Here is a 23,263-nt window from a genome sequence, read left to right as displayed (position 1 = left end):
TCAGGCTCTCTGCTCAGCGGGGAGCCTGCTTCCTCCTCTCTCTCTCTGCCTGCCTCTCCAACTACTTGAGACCTCTGTCTGTCAAATAAATTAAAAAAAAAAAATCTTAAAAAAAAAAAAGAGAGAGATTTCTCTTTCTAATATTCATAGCACATGTTTGCTTGCACGGAGGCATCCAGCTAGGTGGGGAAGGCATAATCCCATGCTGTTGCTCCTCTCACAATGTTTGCTGTTTCACTAAGACCTAATTAAACTGTTATGCCCCCACATTCCTCTGAGGACTAAGCCAAGGGTGATTTTTTTTTTCCAGGCATCTAACCTCTTAAATTGCCTAAGCGTCAAAAATTTCCCCATGGCTATTATTGGCTAACACCTTGAAATAACTGAAAATTATGCCAGTGAGGAAACGTGCTTTCAACAGAAAATCCCTGGCCTTTGGACGTGTAGCCAAAGAGCTCTTAATACTGAAGAAACAAAATCTTTTCTGCCTGTGAACCAGTGAAAATCTAATAAAAGTGTGTCTCCCCTGGGTACTTTACATCATTAGCATCCTGGCTTCACACTTCGCTTTAACAAATAACTTATTTTAAAAGTTTCTCCAGGGAGAAGACAAGAAGCCAAAAATATCCTGGAAGAAAACTTTACCTAGCAACCCAGTAAGGTTGTTTCGTCCAGTTTCTAAAATTTAACTTCATGCAGCAAAGTCTTTGTGATTTTTTAGTTTCTCATTTTGGTACTGAAATTTCTTCATGGCTAAACAAGGAGGAAGAAAAAGTAATGCCTTACACGTGAGCAGCAATTTCTGGTTTTCATAGTAAATTCACGATAAATGCTCCTACCACAGTTGATCACCTACTACATGCCAGGACATTGTGCTAACCATTTTACATTGGTTCATAGAACTTAATCTTTGCCACAACCCTTTGTATTACGAGGTCTTAGAAGTCCTATTTTACTAATAAAGACCCTGAGATTTGGAAGAGTTAATTAAGTAATTTGCCCCAAGTGATATATTGTAGTTAGTAAATGGCTGAATCTGAGTTTGCCTGACCTTAAGACCTACAGACTTGGGATGCCTGGGTGGCTCAGTCAGTTAAGTGTCTGCCTTCAGCTCAGATCATGGTCCCAGGGTCCTGGGATTTAGTCCCACATCAGGCTCTCTGCTCACTCCAGGGACTGCTATTTGAAAGGTGATCTTGGTTGGGGCAGGGGTGGGGGAAGGGGGGTGGAGGGGTGGGGGAAGGGGGGTGGAGGGGCGGGGCGGGGTGGGATGAGGAGGTTGGTGAGAAGGGGAGAGGGGAAGAAGGGACCTCTCCTGAAGCAAGATTTCTGAATGCAATGTGAATGGTGCCCCCTGGTGTTGTGTGACCGCCCCCCCCCCACCCAGCTCTGGATTTCCTTCTTTTTCACCCTATCAGGAACTTCAACTCTTCCAGGTCCCCTTCATCATCAGTCTCTGTCTCTTAGATTATCATCCATGTGCAAACATATCTGTTTTCTTCTGCCTTAAAGACAAAGGAAAACCCCAGAAACAACAACAATCACCCTTGATCCCATTATATTCCTCTCTCCCTCACTTTTCAGCACCAGTCAGTATTTATCATCGTGAAGCATTTTCCGCTCTTGGGTTCTGTGCCATCACTCTTTCTTTGCTTTCCTATTTCTCAAGCCATTCCCCTTCTTTCACTGGATACTATTCCTTTATCCATTCTCTAAATATAAAATGTTTTCGGGTCTTTAGATGAGGCTCTTTTCTTCTCTTTCTACATTCTTTTCTTAAATTGCCTCATCTGTTCTTGTGATTTAAAAATCCACACAAAATCTTCACCATTAGGTTTTGCCTCTGAGTCCTATTCTTATACCCATTTTTTCCCTTGACACCTCTCCTTGAGTATCCTTGGGTACAAACCTGTTGAACTTCATACGACCCAAACCAAACACTAATTTCCTTGCTCCTTCCAGTCTTGCTCATCTCAGGAAATGGCATCATCTCCCACATATTTGCTTAGGCCAGAAACTTGAAAATTATCTTTGATTCCTTCCTTTCCCTTATCTCTATATTTATTACAGCATCAAGTCCCACCTATCATTTCTTCAAAATGCATATCAAATAATTTCACCATGTCAGCTGACCACCCCAGTCCAAGACTCCACACCATCATCTCTCACTGGGTGCTTTAATAGTCACCACCTGTCCTTACTTCTTTTGCAACGCCCCCACCCCCAGTCTGTTCATATAGTACCCGAACTTCTGCAAAATGTAAATTGGATCATATTGCTCTCTTGCTGAAAACATTTCAGTGACTTTTGTTGTGCTTCAAATAAAGTCCAACTCTGGCCAGAGGGCCCTGTTTGGTCTGGCCTATTCTTACCTCTCCAATTCTGGCACAAACACTGTGCTCTAAGTACTCCCTTTTTGTTCATTGGATGGATCAGATTTTACCACCTGTGAGCCTCTAGACATGCTTAGAAGCTTTCCTCCACTCTCAACCTGGTTGGCCCATCTTATCCTTCAGCTCTCCTTCAACATTCTTCTTGTCAAGATTATCATTGACCTCTATATTGTTAATATTAATGCTGATACATGCAGCACCTCTTCATTATGCTGTGCAGTGAATTTCCAGTTTCTCTACTAGACCCTCAGTTCCTTAAAGTCAGGGACTATATCCATAATACATCTTAATATCCTAGCAGTGATTGACTTATAGTTAAATGCTTGTAAATGAATGGAGTATGCAAGTTGAGACCTCTTGGGAAAGACTGTGTTAGTAGTAACTCACAGTCCCCCACTAGTATGGTAGATAGATACTAGAAGGAACATCAGAAGACAGGGGTTCACGGTTTGGCATTAGCAATAACCATCAGTTGTCATAATTCTTCTGACCTTAGTTTCCTCATCTGCCCTATCTATATCACTCTATTTTTGATATCTTTAACCTTTTAAGGTTAAATTTAAAAAAAGATTTTATTTACTTATTTACTAGAGCGAGAGAGAGAGAGAGAGAAAACACAGGGGTGAGGTGGAGGGAGGAGCAAGGGGGAAAGGAGAGGGAGAGGGAAAGAATCTCCAGCAGACTCCATGCTGAGTGCAGAACCCCTAGCAGGGCTCAGACTCAAGACCTTGAGATCATGACCTGCACCAAAACCAAGAGCTGGACACTAAACCAACTGAGCCACAAGGTTAATATTTTTTTTCATCACTGAATTTCTTAGTTCTCTACCACCAAATTCTTCCTTGTGGGTTGCAAAACTCATTAAATGAGATTTAATCTTTTTCCACTTTTAATTATGAAAAATTTAAGACTTAACAGAAGAAGCGAGAACGGTATAAACACCCATGTACCCATCACTAGCTTAAACTATTACCCACACATAGCTAATCTGGTTTTATTCCTAGCCCTACCCCTTGTACCATTCCCCTTCCCATTATTTTCATGCAAATCCTGGACATGGTATCATTTCATGATATATACTTGAGTATGTATGAGGTATAATGTAATTATTAACTGCTAGCTGCTACTCCTTCTGTTCCTCAGTGGCTTAAAAAGTGAAGTATTCATTGAACAGTATGTTGCTTTTCCGAGAAACCAGAGAACTAGCAAAATGATTTTATTTCATGACTTAACCAAACTATGTAAATTGTTTGAGGTGGGGCGGGGGGAGGCGAGGGTGGGTATTATGGCATCTAGCTTTGCGCCTTGCAGTCAATAAATGGAGGCTGAATGAAAACAAATTCAATGTGGTTTTTAAAAAATATTTATTTGACAGAGATCACACGTAGGCAGAAAGGCAGGCAGAGAGAGAGAGAGAGAAGGAAGCAGGCTTCCCGCTGAGCAGAGAGCCCAATGTGGGGCTCAATCCCAGGACCCTGGGATCATGACCTGAGCCGAAGGCAGAGGCTTTAACCCACTGAGCCACCCAGGCACCCCTGGTTTTGGTTTTTTAATACCACTTTATCCACAGTAATCTAGGGCCTTGTCTTACCTCCTCCTTTCTGTTATCTTCCAGAATTCATTAATCCAAAGGAAAATTTCAAATTCAAAGCTTTTCTGTTTTGTTTCAAATCAAAGGCTTCAGCCTTTGAGGACTTTTCCAGGCGGGACTCACCACTAGGGGGAGGTGCCTCCGGGGGCGGGTCTGCGCTGAGGCCCCGCCCCCCTCGCTCCCCGCCCTCCTAATCCTCCTTTCCTCGTCCTCCTGCTCTTCTTCCCGGCAGCCTTAGTGCCTTTCCCGGCTCTCCTCAAGATGGCGGCGGACAGTGAGGTGAGTTGCTTCCTCCCCACCTATCCCTGTCTGTAAGTTCGTTCCTCCGTGTCAGCGCCCGGGCGCTCAATCTCTCTCTCTCTTTTTTTTTTCTCCCTTTCCTTTACCTTTAGCCCGAGTCCGAGGTATTTGAGATCACTGACTTCACTACTGCCTCGGAATGGGAAAGGTGAGTGAGTCGTAGCATTGGTTATCAGCACCCTGGGCCTCTGCGTCCCCGTGCAGCTTCCCCGACGTAGACCACATGTGTTGCAACTTCTGAGGAAAAAGACCGGCGAACCCCCGGCTCTGCGTCTTCTCCTGCCCCCAGTGTGCTGCAAGCCTCTTCCGCGTCTCGCGTCTGACAAGCCCCGGCCCGCCCCCGTCAGCCAAACCCTTGGGACGCGGCTCTCAGAAAAAGTTTTGTTTACTCTGAGACCACTTCCCTCAGACCTTGGCTGTTCCCCCAGCAGAAATAATTTCCGTAGCTACCACTTCCGTTCCTGTTTCATTTCCGTTTAACTCATTTTATCATAAGCAGTAAACTTGGCAGTTGTTTTTTTCCTCTCGTGTGCATTGGTATACCCGTTTTTGGAGGGGGCTTTTAGAGTACTGGTAGTTAGTTGTCCATCTGCCACACTCCCACCATCTCCAACCTGTCCTTTAGAATAACCTTTTAAGATAGGCTACAGATGGCTTTGGAATTCTTTGATTCAGGTTGTTACATTTCATTGGCGAATGTGCCCAGTCTTCCTGGGACTATCAGACCTCGCAGAACAGCTGAGTGAAATTGTTGTATCACTGAAATTAGTTGAAAGCCGCCTTTGTAAAGTAGTGGTTGCTTAGATTGACAAGTTTTCTGGTCGGTGTCAGACCGTTCTGGGTGTGGAGGTCAATAATTAGCTTGTTGCAATGTTTTATAATCTTTCTGGTTGGGAGAGAAATTTGTGCATGTTATGTCATTACATGACGGAAAATTATAAAAGATCCCTACTGGAGGGGCGCCTGGGTGATTTAAATTGGTTAAGCAGCCAACTCTTGATCTCAGCTCAGGTGTTAATCTCAGGGTTATGAGTTCAAGCCCTGTGTTGGCTCCATGCTGGAGTAGGGTGTGAAGCCTACTTAAACAATTTGACTTGTGGTATTCTCCAAAAAAAGAAAAGTCAGTAAGACATAACCCTACTGGCAAGGCTTTGTTGAGCAGGTATAACTCTGTATCCAGAGTTAAACTAATGGAAAAAAAAGAATAAAACAAAACCTTTGAGCCATGTGTTAAACAAAACAGCATATGGTTAAGTTTTAAGCAAACTGGTATTAACTATAAAAATAGTGGTTTGAAGAAGGATGATACTGTAGATTATAATGAAGGGAGATACTTTCGTAGAAAAGATACGAAATGAGCTGGGCCTTGAAAGTGGGAAGTGATTGCTTAGACATGAGAAGGTATTAACATGCTCAGAGAGATGGGTGAAAATGAGCCTTTGGGACTTCATGAAGATGTCTCTTTACTGGAATGAAGGCTATCTATTGAAGTAAATACATGGAATTAATAAAATGGGACAGATCACAGACAGCCTCCAAAGCTGAGAAAAGGAATCTCTAGACTCGGTGCTTTAAGACCAGGGATTCTCAAACTTTAGTGTGCATCAGAGTCATAGTTTCTGACCATGCCTGAGGTGGACTGAGAAATGTGCATTCTTTTTTTTTTTTTTTAAGATTTTATTTATTTATTTATTTGACAGCGATTACACGTAGACAGAGAGGCAGGCAGAGAGAGGAAGGGAAGCAGGCTCCCTGCTGAGCAGAGAGCCCAATCTAGGGCTTGATCCCAGGACCCTGAGATCATGACCTGAGCCTAAGGCAGAGGCTTTAACCCACTGAGCCACCCAGGTGCCCGGAGAAATGTGCATTTCTTCGCAGGTTCTGAAGTGAGGCTGATGCTGCAGGTCGGTAGACCACACTTAGAGAAAAACCATCAAATAACAGTAGTGAGAGACCCTTGATTTTAGAGTGGCAAAGTGATAGGATGAGAGTTGTTTTAGGAGATTAGGTAAAAAGAAGCCAAGTGACTTTGATCAGTAGTTAGGTTGGTGATTTGGAGACTGGCGAGAAAGGGAGAATAGAAAGGAGGATTGTAAGACATTTCAAAGAAGAGTTTTAGATAGATACACTTGATGAAATGTTAGAGTAGAAAGAAACATGCAACTGGCATTTCTTGCCTGAAAGAATGAAGATAAAGTGTCAAAGTGGGAAGAATGCAGTTTTAGACCTGTTGAATTTGAAATAACAACTTGATGTCTTTTTTTTTTTAAGGTTTTATTTATTTATTTGACAGACGGATCATAAGTAGAGGAGAGGCGGGGGGTGGGGGTGGGGGAAGGAAGCAGGCTCCCTGCTGAGCAGAGAGCCCAATGTGGGGCTCGAACCCAGGACCCTGCGATCATGACCTAAGCTGAAGGCAGAGGCTTAACCCGCTGAGCCACCCAGGCACCCAGTAACTTGATGTCTTGAAGGTAGATAGAAAAATGTAACCTGAATCTTGGAGAGTAGGGGTGAGGAAGCAACAAGAGTATGGAATGGAAACATGATTTTTTTTCCCTCTTAGCTAAATATTTAAAATATCCTGAAGTGCATTATTAAGCCCTGTACTCCTGATACGGAAATAATTTTTAACACAGTTATGAGAACTACCACAAAGTAGGAAATTTGGTTTTTGGCTTTTATGCTCTTGTTTCTAGAGCTAAAGTAGTGTTTTATAGCTCATGGGAAAATGTTAAGACTTTGGAGTCTCTTAAACCTTGAGTTTAATGTGTGAATAAAAGTTCGTGTTAATATGTTAGGAGCCATACAATTTATGGAGAGGACTGAATGGAACCCCCTCATTTTAATCTTTTGTCCTTTGCAGAAATATTTATTGAGTGACCATGTGTCAAATACAGTGCAGGACATAGGGGTATGGTCAATAAAAATAGACAATTCTTGGGGCGCCTGGGTGGCTCAGTGGGTTAAAGCCTCTGCCTTCGGCTCGGGTCATGATCTCAGGGTCCTGGGATCGAGCCCCGCATCGGGCTCTCTGCTCCGCAGGGAGCCTGCTTCCTCCTCTCTCTCTGCCTGCCTCTCTGCCTAGTTGTGATTTCTCTCTGTCAGATAAATAAAATATTTAAAAAAAAAATAGACAATTCTTGCTCTTAACATATAGTCTAGTGGAAGAGACACATGAATCAAATAACAATACAAATGAGGTCTAATTACAGTTGAAATAGAGCTGAGAAGGGAAAGACACCTGGTCTTAAAAGGGTATATAACAAAGGAACTTAATATAAAGTGAGGAGTCAGAGGAAATGACCCTATACTGTGATCTTGAGATTTTTCAGGGATAGTTACTAAATTTTCCTAGTCAAATCTCAATATTTTCAGTAGACTCCAATTTTACTCTTTTGGCTAATACCAGTAGAAACCATAAAATAAGTATTTTGATATGTTCCTTTTACTGTGAAAGCAATATTATTTTAAATGATTTTTATTATAATACCTCCCAGTAGAGTAAAAAAGAAGAAAATCTAAGAAACCTATAATTGTACCAGGAGATAGCTACTATTAATATTTTGAGAAGATTTCGTCTAATCTGTGCGTTGTAAACATTTTGTATCAAAACATATTAACACTTATTTCTATAGCTTTCATTTTTTCATTTCATATATGAAATGAGCATTTTCTTATTTCCTCAAATGGCCTTCAAACATGATCCATTCAGTGGATATACCATTAATTTACAGCTGCTTGTTGCAGTTGGACAGTTAGGTGGCTTCCAGTTTTTTACCTTTATAAATGCAGTGTGCATGTCACATGCACATCTTTAAAAAGATTTATTTATTTATTTTAGAGAGCATGGGGGTGGGGCAGAGAGAGACAGAGTCTTTTTTTTTTTTTTTTTTTTTTTAAAGATTTATTTATTTGACAGATAGAGATTACAAGTAGGCAGAGAGGCAGGCAGAGAGAGAGAGAGGAGGAAGCAGGCTCCCAGCCAAGCAGAGAGCCCGATGCGGGGCTCGATCCCGGGACCCTGGGATCATGACCTGAGCTGAAGGCAGAGGCTTTAACCCGCTGAGCCACCCAGGCGCCCCGAGACAGAGTCTTAAACAGACTTCCCGCTGCCTATTATAGGGCTTGGTCTCAGGACTGAGATCACAATCTGAGCTGAAACCAAGGGTCTGTAGTTAAACCAACTCTGCTACCCGGGGGCCCCTCACATGCACATTTTTGCTCACATTTGGATACATTAAAAATTTTTATTTACTTTTTTTGATAAACATGTTGACTTATTTCATAACCAGTAATTGCCTTTTGGCTGAACTACCCAGAAGTGAATTAGTATATTTATTAATACTGCCTTTAATTTTAAAGGGGAATTATTAGAAGTTTCATTTAAATCATAAAAACTCTGATTTATCATTACTATCATTACTGACTTATAACAGATGTAAATATTAACTAATAATGTCAACGAAGGAAAAAACCTGATGCCTGTGAATATATTTTGACCAGAATTAACTCTGCTACTGTAGCAATATGATGTAGATGTTTTAGGAGAGCAATTTTGCTATTAAATTGCATCATGCTTATATAAGAAGTTACCTTCTTAGTGTAATAAAAGACTTCTTAAAGTGTCTTTTAATGGTACAACTGAGATTTGTCGGTTTTGATTTGCTGATATTGAGCATGTCATTAGTCACAGTTCTTCTCTTTTTCAGAGATCTGCTTCTTCAGTAGATTTAAAGATTAGATAGTGCTTAGTTTTAAAATCCATCAGTTACTCCTTGTTCCTTATGGCTGACTAATCTGCCTGTAGTTTCTTGCCAGCTGTCCCTTAAGACACGGTTTATTTTATATTATTTTTATTTTTTTATTTTATTTATTTGAGAGAGAGAAAACAAGCAGGGGAAAGGGCAGGCAGAGGGAGAGGGAGAAGCAGGCTTCCCAGGGAGCAAGGACTTAAATGCAGGTTTAGATCCCAGGACCCTGGGAACATGACCTGAGCCAAAAACAGACTGAAGAGCCACCCAGGTGCCCCAAACATGGTTTATTTTAATGAGCAAAGGTCCTGAATGTTAACTTTTGGGGGGAGAGGGAGATAAATCAATTCCTAAGTATCTTCAAAAGAGAAGTTAATTTAAATAGATTAGTTATTTTGAGGGTAAGGAAAGATGATTGGTTTCATAGTTATCTTTTTTTTTTTTAAGGTTTTGTTTTTTTATTTGTCAGAGAGCGAACGCGAGTGAGCCCACAAGCAGGGGGAGCAGCAGGCAGAGAGAAAAGTAGGCTCCCTGCTGAGCAAGGAGCCTGACGCAGGACTGGATCCTGGCCAATGGGATCATGAACTGATCCGAAGTGATCAGTGAAGTGATCCGAAGTGATCATGAACTGATGAACCGAAGGCAGACTCTTAACCGACTGAACTACCCAGGCATCCGGGTTTCATAGTTATCTTTAATAGTATCCTTTTAGTCTGTCAGTTTTTACTTCTGTTCCAAATTTATATTCATTTTAATATAGAGATGTATTCTTTTTTCTTTTTTAAAGATTTCATTTATTTATTTATTTAATTGACACACAGAGAGAGTGAGCACAAGCACGGGGAGCAGCAGAGGGAGAGGGAGAAGCAGGCTCCCCGATGAGCAGGGAGCCTGATGAGGGAGGGACCTTGGGATCATGCTGAGCCAAAGGCAGACGCTTAACCAACTAAGCCATCCAGGTGCCCCATGTTTGATTTTTTAATTATTTTTATTAACATATTATTTGCCCCAGGAGTACAGGTCTGTGAATCATCAGGCTTACACACTTCACAACACTCACCATTTCACATACCCTCCCAATGTCCATTACCCAACCACCCTCTGCATACCCCGCCGCCCCGCAGCAACCCTCAGTTTGTTTTGTGAGATTAAGAGTCTCTTATGGTTTGTCTCCCTCCCGATCCCATCTTGTTTCATTTTAGAGATGTATTTTTAATTTATATCTTATAGAAGCAGAATGCTTTGATAGGTAAGTAGTAGACTTTAAAAAAGTCAAAATTTGGGGTGCCTGACTGGCTCAGTCGATAGAGCCTAGAACTCTTGATTTGGGGTTGTGAGTTTGAGTCCTATGGTAAGGGTAGAGTTTGCTTAAAAAATGTTTATTTAAAAAAGAAAGAATTTTTGGATTAGAGAAGATTATTTCCACATTTATTCCACATCCATAAATTAGACTAATAATACTAACCTTAGTGAGCCTTCTCTGATAAAATTCTTAAAATATAAAAAATACTTTTTTAAAGAAATTGTATAACAATAGTTAAAAAAAATAAAAAGCTGTTACATGTTCAGAAAGTCTTCTTGTTTTTGTTTTTTATTCCTCCCTAGGTTTATTTCCAAAGTTGAAGAAGTCTTAAATGACTGGAAACTGATTGGAAACTCTTCGGGAAAGCCACTTGAAAAGGTCAGATCTATTTGCTGGTGTCTCTAAATGAGTATATACTTTGAAACCTATTTTTAAGCCCTTTGGTGCTTATGGTATCTTGGAATTAAATGTTTTTTTAAAGTTATGTATGATCTATGAACATAAAGTGGCATCTGGAAGAACTTGGATTTGAATCTGGCAAAAAATATATGTAAGACATTTGTGAACTGTTTTTAAATAAAATTATATATATATAATGTCATTCTTTGTGAGTGATTTTGTTTCTTCTGATGTTTCTCTCTTGCTTTCCCCCTTAGAATATTAGAAAATCTTTTTACAAGTTTTTTTGTCAGAGGAACGTTACAATTACTAACTTCATGGTAGAGTATTTTGCTTAACTAATGGGGAAAAATCTTGGTCTTAACTGACTTGCTGTTATTAGCAGCAATTTCACTCAAGTTTTGTAATTTACAATACCACTAATAGTATTTGTCTCCCTCCCCCCTCCCCCCCTTTTTTTTTAACTTCATGGAAGTTTTGAGGATATTTAAGAATGAAGAAATTATTCAAAAGTGAGGTAGAACTTTAATTCTAATCTAAGATATTGCTGGATACTTAATTAAGATACTTAATTCTAATCTAAGATAAACCATGCCCTAAATAATTACTAAAGAATGTACTCTGAGAACAAACTTATTTTCTGTTTTGCACTAAGGGGAACTAACAATTTGTTTTTAGGCTTATGTAGATGCTTTGTTTTGTTAGATAATTTTTTGAAGTAAAATTGATCGTTTTTATTATAAATCTGTTATTAACTGCAGTTTATCTCTCTGTAAGGAACTCTCAATATTTGCGAGGACTTTTAAGCTTTGTGGTGATCTTAACAGAATTTGAGATTATCAAAGCATTAGGATTTTTTTCTTTATTCATATGAATATGAGCAGAAAAAGTAGCACTGCATATAGAAATCACCATCATTAAAAAATCATTTAAAGATATGCTGAAATATAAATTGATTTATTAAAATATTTTTATGATTACATTTTTGAATAAAAAGAAAATGTAAGTTTGCAAACATAGATCATTCTATTCCACTTGAAACAAGTACATAACAACAATTGATATATGATAGTAAAATTAAGGGCAAAATAAGGTAACTGTAACTGAAATGGGGAATGATTTGCAACACCAGAAAGAGCCAAACTGAGTATTTGTGAGCTGTGATGTTATTTATATTCGTTAATACTTTGATTTATGCATATTTACTGAATATCTGCTGTGTGCCATATCTGAAGAAATAATGAACAAGACGAGATTCATGTTGCCAATGAACACAAATTCTGATGAGGGAGAGAAGTAATAAATAAGATTAAAATTTAGATGCTAAATTCAATTTTGGGATATAAATTGGGTAATGTATTCAAAGCACATAGCATACTGCCTGTCAAGGGCTAAAGGAAGGTTAACTCTATCCAACCCTTTTCTCCCTATAGATAGTGGTAAATAAGTCAGGGAAAACATGAATAGATTGATAGCAAGGTTAGCTGTTAATTATGATGAATAAGATTAAGGAAAATGTAAAGGACAGGGATTATTGAGATTGTAAAAGAAAGTTTAGATAGTGACTGAAGAGATTTTAATTCATGTGAAGGATAGTGATTACCAATTCTCTTCCTCCACTGAAGGGAGAGAGTTAAGAGGAATTTAAAAAAAAAAAAAAACCCTTTATGAAAAATGTCAAACATTTGTAGACAGTATAGTATGATTAACCACCATGTGCCCATCACTCCGTTTCAACAATGTTCTGCTATTTTTTTGTTTCAGTAGTCCCTCTATCAACTCTCCACCCCCACTAGAATTTTTAAAATAGTTTTTTAAAATAAAATTTACATATATTATAATGCACAAAACTGCTTAATTTTGACAGATGTTTATATCAGTGTAACAACACTCCTCACTCATGATATTGAACATTGCTCTCACCCCAGAAAGGTCCCTAGCAACCCTTTCCAGTTAATCCCAGTGCTCCTTACTCATGTTCTCCAGGCATCTGCTGTTCTCATTTTTTTCTTTTAAACTGTAGATTACTTTTGCCTGGATCTTGAATTTCATGTATATGGCATCATACAGTATATACTCTTTGTGCTTGGCTTCTTTGTGCCTGCAAGAATCACTGTTTTTCTTGCAGAGTAGTACTCTGTTGTATGAATATACTACAGTTTGTTTCACTTGTTGACAGACATACTGGCTATGAATAAAGCAGAACATTCTTGTATGAGCCCTTTGGAGACGTATGTTTTTATTTCTCTTAGATAAATACCTAAGAGTGAAATTACTAGATCATAGGATAGATATATGCTTAACTTTAAGGAACTGCTAAAGCTTTTTGTGCCATTTTATTCACCTACCAGCAATACATACATGAGAGTTTTGGTGGCTCTACATTCTCACCAGTTGCTTGTTTTCAGTCTTAAAAATTTTGGTCATTCAATTGGGTATGTAGTTTGTGGAATTATTTGTATTTTTCATTCTAGTTTTCATTTGTATTTCTGTTATTAATATTGACCACTTTTAATGTATTTATTATTAGCCATTTGTTTGTCTTTCTTTGTGGACTGTCTATTCAAATTTTTTGTCCATGTTTTAGATTGGTTTGAGTTTTTATTGAGTTTTAGGAGTCTTTTAGTTCTTTTATGTATTCTGCTTTTCAGTCTTTTCACATAGTAATATTATAAGTCGTGAATATATTCTTTTTATGTTTTCTTTGATGTGCTTTATCATTTTAGCCTTTAGGTCTGTGATCCATCTTGAACTAATATTTGTATATGGTTTGAAGTGCGGAATCATGTTTCAGTGTTTATATATGGATATCCTGTTCTAGAACCCTCTGTTGAAAACACTTTTCTTCATTACGTTTTTCAGACAGTTGATGTAGGGGATCACCTTCTGGAATCTGTATTCTGTTTCATTAAATCTATTTGACTATACTGTGTCAATACCACATTGTCTTGACTATTGGAGTTTAGGGTTTCCCAGCTTTGGCATTATTAAAATTTTGGGCCAGATTGTTAAGGGTCTGCCTCATGCAGTATAGATTATTTGGTAGTATCCCTAGCCTCTAACTACTAGACGCCATTGGCACTGCCCCAGTGATGACAACCAAAAATGTATCTAGACATTGCCACATGTCCTCTGAGAGGCAAAGTTGCCCTCAGTTGAGAATTACCAAATAGCTTTATACTAAGTCCTGAGGTTAATGTAAAGTCTTTAGCTTTTGTTGTTTTCCCAAGATTGTTTTGTCTATTCTAGATCCTTTATGTTTCCATTATGAATTTTAGAGTAAGGTTCTCAGTTTCTATAGAAAGAATTACGATTTTGCTGGAACTGATTGAGTTTGTGTTCAAATTATAGGATACTTTGGGGGAGAAGTAACATTTAGATAGTCTTAAAGCTTCCGTCATGAAAATTCCACATCTCTCCATTTGTTTAAGTCTTTAGTTTTTCTTGGCAGTGCTTTAAAGTTTTTGGTGGAGGTCTGGCATATCTTTTGTTAGATTTATTACTAAGTAGTTTCTGTTGTATGTAGTTGTAAATGGAATTGTTTTTTAGTTTCGTTTTTCATTTGTTTATTGCTAGAACATAGACATACAATAGAATTTTGTATGTTGACTTTATAAAAGTTCTTTTTATTTGAGTATAGTTGACACACAGTGTTATGTTCATTTTCGGTATATACCATAGTGATTCAGTGAGTTTATACATTATACTGTGCTCAGACGTGTAGTTATTATCTGTCACCATACAGCCTATTTCAGCTTCATTGACTGTATTCGTTATGCTGTGCCTTTTATTTCATACCTGGCAACCTGTGTCCCCTTCACCCATTTTGCCCATCCCCTCATCCTCCTTCCCTCTGGCAACCATTAGTTTGTTCTCTGTATTTATGGATTGTGTGTTGACTTTGTATCTTCAGACTTGGCTAAAGTAAAGATTCATGATCTTATTGTTAATTCTTTGCATTTTCTACATTCATAATCATGTTCCCTGCAAAGAGGGACAGTTTTACTTTGTTTTCAGTTTTTGTCCTTACTGCACTAACTGAAACTTTTTTTTTTTTTTTTTTTTGCTAAAACAGCTAGTGACCCCTGTCAGTTATGCACAGTTATACACAGTGTCATCAGGGTGATCTTTTTTGTTTAAGTAAACTTTTTTGTTTGTTTGTTTAAGTAAACTCTGTGCCAAACATGGGCTTAAATTCATGACACTGAGATCAAGAGACACCAACTGAGCCAGGCAGGCACCCCTAACCAGCACTTTTAGTAACATGTTGAGAGCAGACATTCTTGCCTTCTTCCAGTTGTAAGTGGGGAGATGTTCATTGCTTCAACATTAAGAACGTCATAGGTTCTTCATAGGTGTCATCGGCTGAACCATCCAGGGGCCCACCACTGTTCTATTTCTGTTTCTATGGATTTGAGTAGTCTAGGTATCGCATATAAGTGGGATCATAAAGTATTTATCCTTTTGTATCTGGCTTGTTTCACTAAACATAATGTCTTCAAGTTCAGCCATGTTGTAGAAAGTGTCAGAATTTTTTTCTTATGATAGAATAATATTCCATTGTATGCATTATACCACATTTTGTTAATCCATTCATTCATCTGTTGGTGGACACTTGGGTTGTTTCTACTTTTTGGCTATTATGAATAATATGAATAACATACCTACTTTTTGGCTATTATGAATTACATTATGAATGCTGCTGCTGTGAATGTGGTTGTACAAATATCTGTTCACATCTCTGCTTTCAGTTCTTTCAGATATATATACCCAGAGGTGGAATTGATGGGTCGTATGATAGTTTTTAAAATTTTTTGAGAAATTGCTGTACTCTTGGCTGTGTGCAAATTCTGTTTTGTTTATTTTGCACTATTTCTGAAGGATAGTTTTGCTGAAGAATTCTGGGTTGACATTTACTTATTTATTATTCATTCATTCATTCCAGTTCTTTAAAGATGTAGTCCTATTTTTTTCTTCTCTCAGTAGTTTCTGATTATAAGTTAGATGTCATTCATTTTTTTTTTTTTTCTATTTTGGTGCTTTTCTCACTGGCTGGTTTTAAGCTTTTTTTCATTCAGTTTTCTTTTTAAGCCATTTAATTGTTACGGGGCTAGGTGTATTTACTTGTCATTTTTCGGGCTTAGATTTGTTAATATTGGATATATAAATTTTTGTTTTTCACCAAACTAAGGAAGTTGCAGCTATTATTTCTTCTAATACTTTTCCACAGGTCTCTCAGATTCTGCTGTCCTCATTTTTTTTTCTCTTTCTCTTAATTTCTCTTGGTTTATTTTTTAGTTCATTTACTCTTTCTTCTGTCTCTGATTTACTGTTAAGCCCATTTGATACATTTCTCAATTTAGTTATTATGCTTTTTAGGTCTAGAATTTTCATTTGTTTCTTTACATAATTTACAATTCTCTGAGGTTCCTCATTTCTAAATTCTTTTTGAAAATACTTCCATTTAGTCCTTGAGTGTATTTATTATAGCTAGTCTAAAGTCAGTTGCTACATCTAGGCCTTCTTGGGGTTGGTTTTTATTGACTATATTCTTTTGAGTATAGGTCACATTTTCCTGTTTTATTTTGTTTGTCTTGTGCATGTGCATATCCAGTAATTTCTTAATTATATGCTTGAATTTTGAATGAAATGTAGATTCTATTGTGTTCCTCTGAAGAGTAATTTTTTTGTTTTAGCAGGCAGTTCATTTGACTGCGCTAAACCTCCTCTCTCTCATTGGTGACAGCACTTAAGTTTTTCTTTTTTTCTTTTTTCTTTTAAGTGGACTCAGTGCTTGACTCAGGCCCAAACCCATGACCCTGAGATCAACACCTGAGCTGAAATCAAGAGTCAAGGATGCTTAACTGACTGAGCCACCCAGGCACCCCTGAAATCTTTTCTTTTAGTTTCTTTGTCACTGTACTGTGGAGTTTCCATTGTTTGTGCCTGGTGTAGTAGATAACAAAAATTTGGGGAAGAGTTTATATATAAAAATTTCAGGGCTTTTATCCCCTGGTTTCTTCCCTTCCAGAATTTATGTCTTAACTTTAGAACTTTCCTGTCATACTTGAAGTTTGTCCTCTGTTCCCTGAATCCAGTAAAGCTCCATCATTCTGTAACTCTGAGTTGTACACAGGATAGAGTGCCCTTAGATCAGCAGTTCTTAAGGTGTGTGGCCTGAGGACTCCTGTTCTCAGAGACCCCTTCATGGGTTGAGAAGGCCCTGCCTTTTCTAACTACATTATATGTTTGAGGCCAGTTTTCTTCATATACTTCAGTTTGAACAATGGATTGCAAAGACTGAGTGAAGGTACAGATAACAAGAATCCAAATGTCTTTTTTAAACTATAAAAGAGATTTACAAAATGTGAAACAGTGCCACCCCCCCCCGCATATTTTTGTTTGTTCTGGAAAATAGTGGTAGAATATTAACATGTAATAAGTTCATTATAATTTTTAAATGAATTTAAAAATTTATAATTTTTTCCTTCTTAATTTCTAATAGGGTTCTTCAGTAATTTTTTAAAAACATTTTTAAAGATTTTATTTATGTGACAGGCAGAGATCACAAATAGGCAGAGAGGCAGGCAGAGAGAGAGGAGGAAGCAGGCACCCTGCTGAGCAGAGAGCCCAATGCAGGGCTCGATGCAGGGCTGGATGTGGGGCTCCATCCGAGGACCCTGGGATCATGACCTGAGCTGAAGGCAGAGGCTTTAACCCACTGAGCCACCCAGGTGCTCCCTCAGTAATTTTTAAGAGTAAAGAGCAAAGGAGTCCTAAGGCAAAAAAGTTTGAGAACTGCTATTTCAGATAAAAAATACAAACATGCAAATCTCATCAGATAAAATTTATTTTTTACATGGACACCCTGGTTTCTGCTTCCATTTGGTCACTCCTCAGAGCTATGAAAAATTGAATTGTTTTTGTCCAGATTTTTTTTTTAAAGATTTTATTTATTTATTTGAATAAGAGAGAGATCACAAGTAGACAGAGAGGCAGGCAGAGAGAGAGAGAGGGAAGCAGGCTCCCTGCTGAGCAGAGAGCCCGATGTGGGACTCTATCCCAGGACCCTGAGATCATGACTTGAGCTGAAGGCAGCGACTTAACCCACTGAGCCACCCAGGCGCCCTTGGGCTTGTCCAGATTTTATAATTTTTATCTGAAGGATGGTTAATCTGACTAAGCTCCTTTACCATAACAGACTCTGAGGTGCTGGGAAATGATTTTAAGAGAGGTGGAAATGGCAGTTACTTGAGCATGAGTTAGGGTGCCATGCAATATAATAGGGATTGTGTCTATTAATTTACTTAATCCTAATTCTTAGGCAGATTTTAATGGTTAAGTGTTATCCCATTTTGTGGACAAGAAATAAGACTTTGGATTCTTGTAGTAATTTTCTCAAGGTCTTTCTGCCTGTAGTTGGTTTAAACAGGGTTACACCTAGGTCATACTTGGCTTTAACACCCTTGATGTTTTTATTTTACTCTGCCTTTTTTGGTTTTAGAGTTTTAGTAAATGTAAACTTATGTAGAGGAAGTATTAGAAAAAGTTTCTAAAGCATATTTTGGAATTTTAGTGTCTGGGCTTTATAAAATGGTTAAAAGTCTTGGTGGTATGAGTGTGATCTTGCTTGAAGGCAGGGGATTGAAAGAAATGACCTTTTAAATCCTTTTTAGCCTTGTAATTTTATGATTCTATGTAGCCAGCAAAAATTGTAAGTACTTATTGTGAGATGTTAAGTTTGGGTATATAGCATGAGCTGGTAATTGAACTGTTCAGTCAGTGATTGACTCCTACCTCACTAAAAATTTATGGAAGAAGAATCATTACTTGAGAATATTAAAAGAAGAATAATGACTATAATAGTACTGAAATGAGTTCACATTTTTCATACCCACTTAGTAGATTGGAATGATACTTACTTCAGTTCATATAGCAAATATAAAATAAATTTGAATTACAGATTTTCTCTTTGTGAGAACCTTCCCAAACTAAGTTATAACAATATGTCAACCTTGAGACTGACAGAAACATTATAACCAATTTAGATTCCTTTATTTGCATTCTTTCAGAACATTTAAATGTGTTATGGATTGGAGTAGAGACTTATAAAGACAAAGTTTTTGGAAATTAGACAGTTGAAGATCGGTGATGAGAATAGTGTTTCACGAATGCAGAAAATTAGGGGTGTCTAGGTGGCTCAGTTGGTTAAGCAGCTGCTCAGGTCATGATTCGAAGGTCCTGGGATTGAGCCCCATATCGGGGTCCCTGCTCAGCAGAGAGCCTGCTTCTCTCTTCCCCTCCGCCTGCCATTCTGCTTACTTGAGCTCTTTCTCTATATCTCTATGAAATACATAAATAAAATCTTAAAAAAAAAAAAGAAACGCAGTAGATTAAAATGAAATCAACATTGAGCTGCCTATAATGTTTTTAGGAATAGGTTTATTTAAGTTAATGTTTATAGTCTTTTTCCCCCTCCATTTTTGTTTTTCCTTTCAATAATAACCATAGTGTATGTAACTTTTCTGCATATTATACAGAAGGAAAAAATTCGCATTTTATCATGTTTCCTGTTCTTTCAAGTTGAAAGTTTTTGGAGTTCTTTGTTATATTAGTTTTTTATTAATAATAGAAAATGTCAGGAAGTATCTTTAAAGAGATAGCTGAGTGATGAAGAGTCTGGGCTCTATACTGCTTGTGACACTGTGCCATCTCAGTTAGCAGCTGCTGCTGCTGGTGCTTTTGCTGCTGCATCTCTCTCAGAAGTATGCACCAGAGGCTTTAAAATGGTAGTTGCTTAAGCAGAGTAGAATATAAATACATAGAATTACATAACACTTTTTTACAATAAAATTGATCCATTGATTCCTTAGAGCTCCTAGAAGTTAAACATTTAGCATCCACCTAGGGAGAAATGAAGTTTTATGTAATATATTCTGGCTGAAAAAACTCAGGTTTCTTCTGAGATAGTTTAGAGGTGTCTTCAGATGTTTTTAGTTCTATTATTTCCTAATTCTTTCCTTTGTTTATTTTGAAAAGGTTTTTTGCTTCCATTGAGTTATAGCACAACATTCTTTCAGTGTGAAGAAAAATTTTCAATGTACATCATGAATTATATTTTGAACTTCAGTTTGGTGTATGCCTATACCAAACAAATACTGCATAAACAAATGAAAAGGTCATCTCTACAGATGATGAGGTCAGATCAAGAGATAAAATGCTTGGGCTTAAATTACAAGCCATGCTGACTCAGAAGAGTTTTAAGTTCTGGCTGTGGAGGTAGGCCCAAATATTAGAGCTGAGTGCCTGAGGTGGCCGTAAAGAGTACTTGTTGCCTGTAAAGCAGACTTACTTGTGCCAACCAGTGTGTCTTGTGCATACTTAAATCTACTGGCTAGTTCTTTTCCCTGAGGATCAGCCTGTTGTATTTGTTATGATTCACTTGTAGTTGGCTGTGTTCCCTTTTCTTAGGATCTCTTACTGTTAGAGTTTTTGGGTAGTTGAATGTTCTCTGGATGAATTGTGGCTCTTTTTTGATTCAAGAGGGGCTAATATCAAGTTCCCCTTTGTTTCTGAATTTCCTTTGTTAGGGTTTTTAATAACCCTCTGGAACTAAAGTCAAAGTTCCATGTTGAAGCTTCTGGACTGAGCATTAATATCATTCCTCTCTCTACTTCTTTGCTTTTAGTGGGATGATCCTAATCCAGGCTGAGGGCCAGCCGGGCTGCCTGTGAAGAGTGGAAGGTTACAGATGACTGTTTTTGTATGTCTGTGTGAGATTAGATGTAATTTTTTATTAACTTCAAGTTGTCATGGCCAGTATTGTCATGGCCAGTATCCATGACTGTATAATAAATACACTGAACTGGAAACTTTGCCATGAAACATTCATTACTATTGCAACATTCATTACTATTGCAAACCTTGTCACATACTTCTATCCATTTCACAACAAACAAATTCCTCAAATGTAACAAATCTCATTTTTACAAAATACATGGAGAATGCAATGTCATCTTTCTAGATTAAATATGTTCTTTCACATTTTTTGCTGTCTTTTAGTTATTGTTTGGAATCATCAGATACCTGTTGGAATTGAGTTCTATAGTAAGTCCATCTTATCCATGTTGCAAAAATGCCTTGGATGCCTGAAACCATGGATAGTACTGAATCCTATAGATATTTTTGCCTCTCTGTATGTACATACAGTAAACTTTAATTTGTGAAGTAGGCACAATAAGAGATTAACAACTGATAATAAAGCATCATAATTATAACAATATGTTTGTCTTATTGTACTGTGCTCACCTATTTTTTTCTCCTTGTGATGATGTGAGATAATAAAACACCTGTATGATGAGATGCAGTGAAGTGAATCACATAGGCACCGTGATACAGTGTTAGTCTACTACTGATTTTCTGATGATATGTCAGGAGCAGGATCATCCACTTCTGGACCGACGTTTACTGTGGTAATCTGAAACTGTTGAAAGCAAAGCTGCGGGTGAGGGGTGACTGTTGTACTAGGTGTTTATTTGTATGCTACTTCACCAGCATACTAGCATATTTGTTTTGTTTTAGGAAAACTACTTGAAAAGCACTTGAGTCACTCATGACTAGAGAAACACTTGGTATGTTTTATTTATTCCATAAATGGATGAAATGTTCACTGAGTTTTATTTTAAAAAACCTTTATTTTTATTTATTTTTATTTTTTGAAGATTTATTTATTTGAGAGAGAGAGAGAGATCTTGTGCATGTGTGAGTGTGAGCAGGGGGAGGGGCAGATGGAGAGGGAGAGAGAATCCCCAGGCAGACTCCCCCTCGCCAAGCGTGGAGGTTCCAACACAGGACCCCCAAGATTGTGACCTAAGTGGAAATCAAGAGCTGGCTGCTTAACCGACTGAGCCTCCCATGTGCTCCCTCTTTATTTTTTATTTATTTATTTATTTTTTTAATTTGACAGAGAGAGAGATCACAAGTAGGCAGAGAGAGAGGAGGAAGCAGGCTCCCCGCGGAGCAGAGAGCCCGATGCGGGACTCGATCCCAGGACCTGAGATCATGACCTGAGCCGAAGACAGCGGCTCAATCCACTGAGCCACCCAGGCGCCCCCCTCTTTATTTTTTAAAGAAGATTCTTGTGCATTCAGATTTGAAACTGTGCGGAATGTTTTTCAGGCAGAGTAGATAGTTGTAAGATGTTGTGATTAAAGGAAAATCTTCTCAGTCTAAATTTTTTATTGAGATAAAATTTATATACCATACAGTTAACCAGTTTAAGGTGTATAATTCAATGGTTTTAGTATATTGACTGAGCTGTACAACTATTACCACAATTTTAGAAGAGTTCTGTTACTCCCAAAAGAAACCCTATACCTGTTAGCAGTCACTTAACTGTTCTCTCCTCTCCTCAGGCAAAAACTAACTTACTGTTTGTTTCTATAGAATTGTCTGTTTTGAACATTTTGTATAAATGGAATCATACAATATGTAGCCTTTTTTGCTTAGCATAAAGTTTTCAAGATTGGCCTATATTGTAGCAATTAGGATTCATCATATTTTATTTATATATTTATCAGTTGATTGACATTTACATTGCTTCTAATTCTTGGCTAGTACAAGTAAAGCTGACCCTTCATGTATATGTTTTTTGCGTGGATGTATATTTTCATTTCTTTTGAGCATAATTGTTAGTTCATATGGTAACTTTAATTTTAACCTTTTGAGGAACTGCCTGGCAGTTTTCCAAAGTGGCTACATCATTTTATATTTTTTTTTGAAAGATTTTATTTATTTATTTATTTGACAGAGAGAGAGATCACAAGTAGGCAGAGAGGCAGGCAGAGAGAGGGGGAAGCAGGCTCCCCACTGAGCAGAGAGCCCAATGCAGGGTTCCATGTAGGGCTGGATGTGGGGCTCCATCCGAGGACCCTGGGATCATGACCTGAGCTGAAGGCAGATGCTTAACCCACTGAGCCACCCAGGCTCCCCATCATTTTACATTTTTATCAAAAATGTATTTGTCTTGATCTCTCCACATCCTCATCAACACTTGTTACCTTTTTGATTATAGCCATCCTAGTGGATGTGAAGTGATATCTCATTTTGATTTGCATTTGCCTAATGGCTGTTGATATTAAATATTTTTTTATGTTCTTATTCACCATTTGTATATCTCTTTAGGGAAATATCTATTCAGATCCTTTGCCCATTCTTAAATTGGGTTATTTGTCTTTTTATTATTCAGTATAAGAGTTGCTTATACATTTTGGATACAAGTCCTTTAGCTATATAATTTGTGAATACTTTCCCCTGTTTTTCATGTTGTAACATGTATCATTGGGGGTTATCTTTTAACTTTCTTGATGGTATCTATAGTTTTTGCTCCTATATTTAGATCTGTGATCCATTTTGAGTTAAGGAAAGGATCCCGTTTCATTTTTTTGCATGTGGATATTCAGTTGTCCACAGATGATTTTTTAATGCTTATATTTTAATACTGTCTGTGGTCAAAAGGATTTCTTAC

The 23,263-nt window shown here is 37.8% G+C and overlaps 1 protein-coding gene across 5 annotated transcripts in view; it reads left to right on the top strand.

Moving 5' to 3' along the window:
• The first annotated feature begins 4,214 nt into the window (after positions 1-4,214).
• Positions 4,215-23,263, top strand: part of RAB3GAP1 (RAB3 GTPase activating protein catalytic subunit 1) — a 117,630-nt gene continuing 98,581 nt past the window's right edge. For 4 of the 5 annotated variants that reach the window (XM_046018992.1, XM_046018990.1, XM_046018989.1 and 1 more), the window contains exons 1-3: positions 4,230-4,263; positions 4,377-4,432; positions 10,641-10,716. In XM_046018992.1, coding sequence (XP_045874948.1) covers positions 4,246-4,263; positions 4,377-4,432; positions 10,641-10,716 — 150 coding nt within the window. In that variant the 5' untranslated portion in view covers positions 4,230-4,245. Of the gene's footprint in view, positions 4,264-4,376; positions 4,433-10,640; positions 10,717-23,263 lie in introns of all 5 variants that reach the window. The other variant, XM_046018988.1, reaches the window with a different exon arrangement.

Source organism: Meles meles, chromosome 9 (assembly GCF_922984935.1).
Source record: "Meles meles chromosome 9, mMelMel3.1 paternal haplotype, whole genome shotgun sequence".
Classification (NCBI taxonomy): Eukaryota; Metazoa; Chordata; class Mammalia; order Carnivora; family Mustelidae; genus Meles; species Meles meles.
Note: the sequence above shows the minus strand (reverse complement) of the source record. Positions and strands in the feature narration are given on the sequence as shown.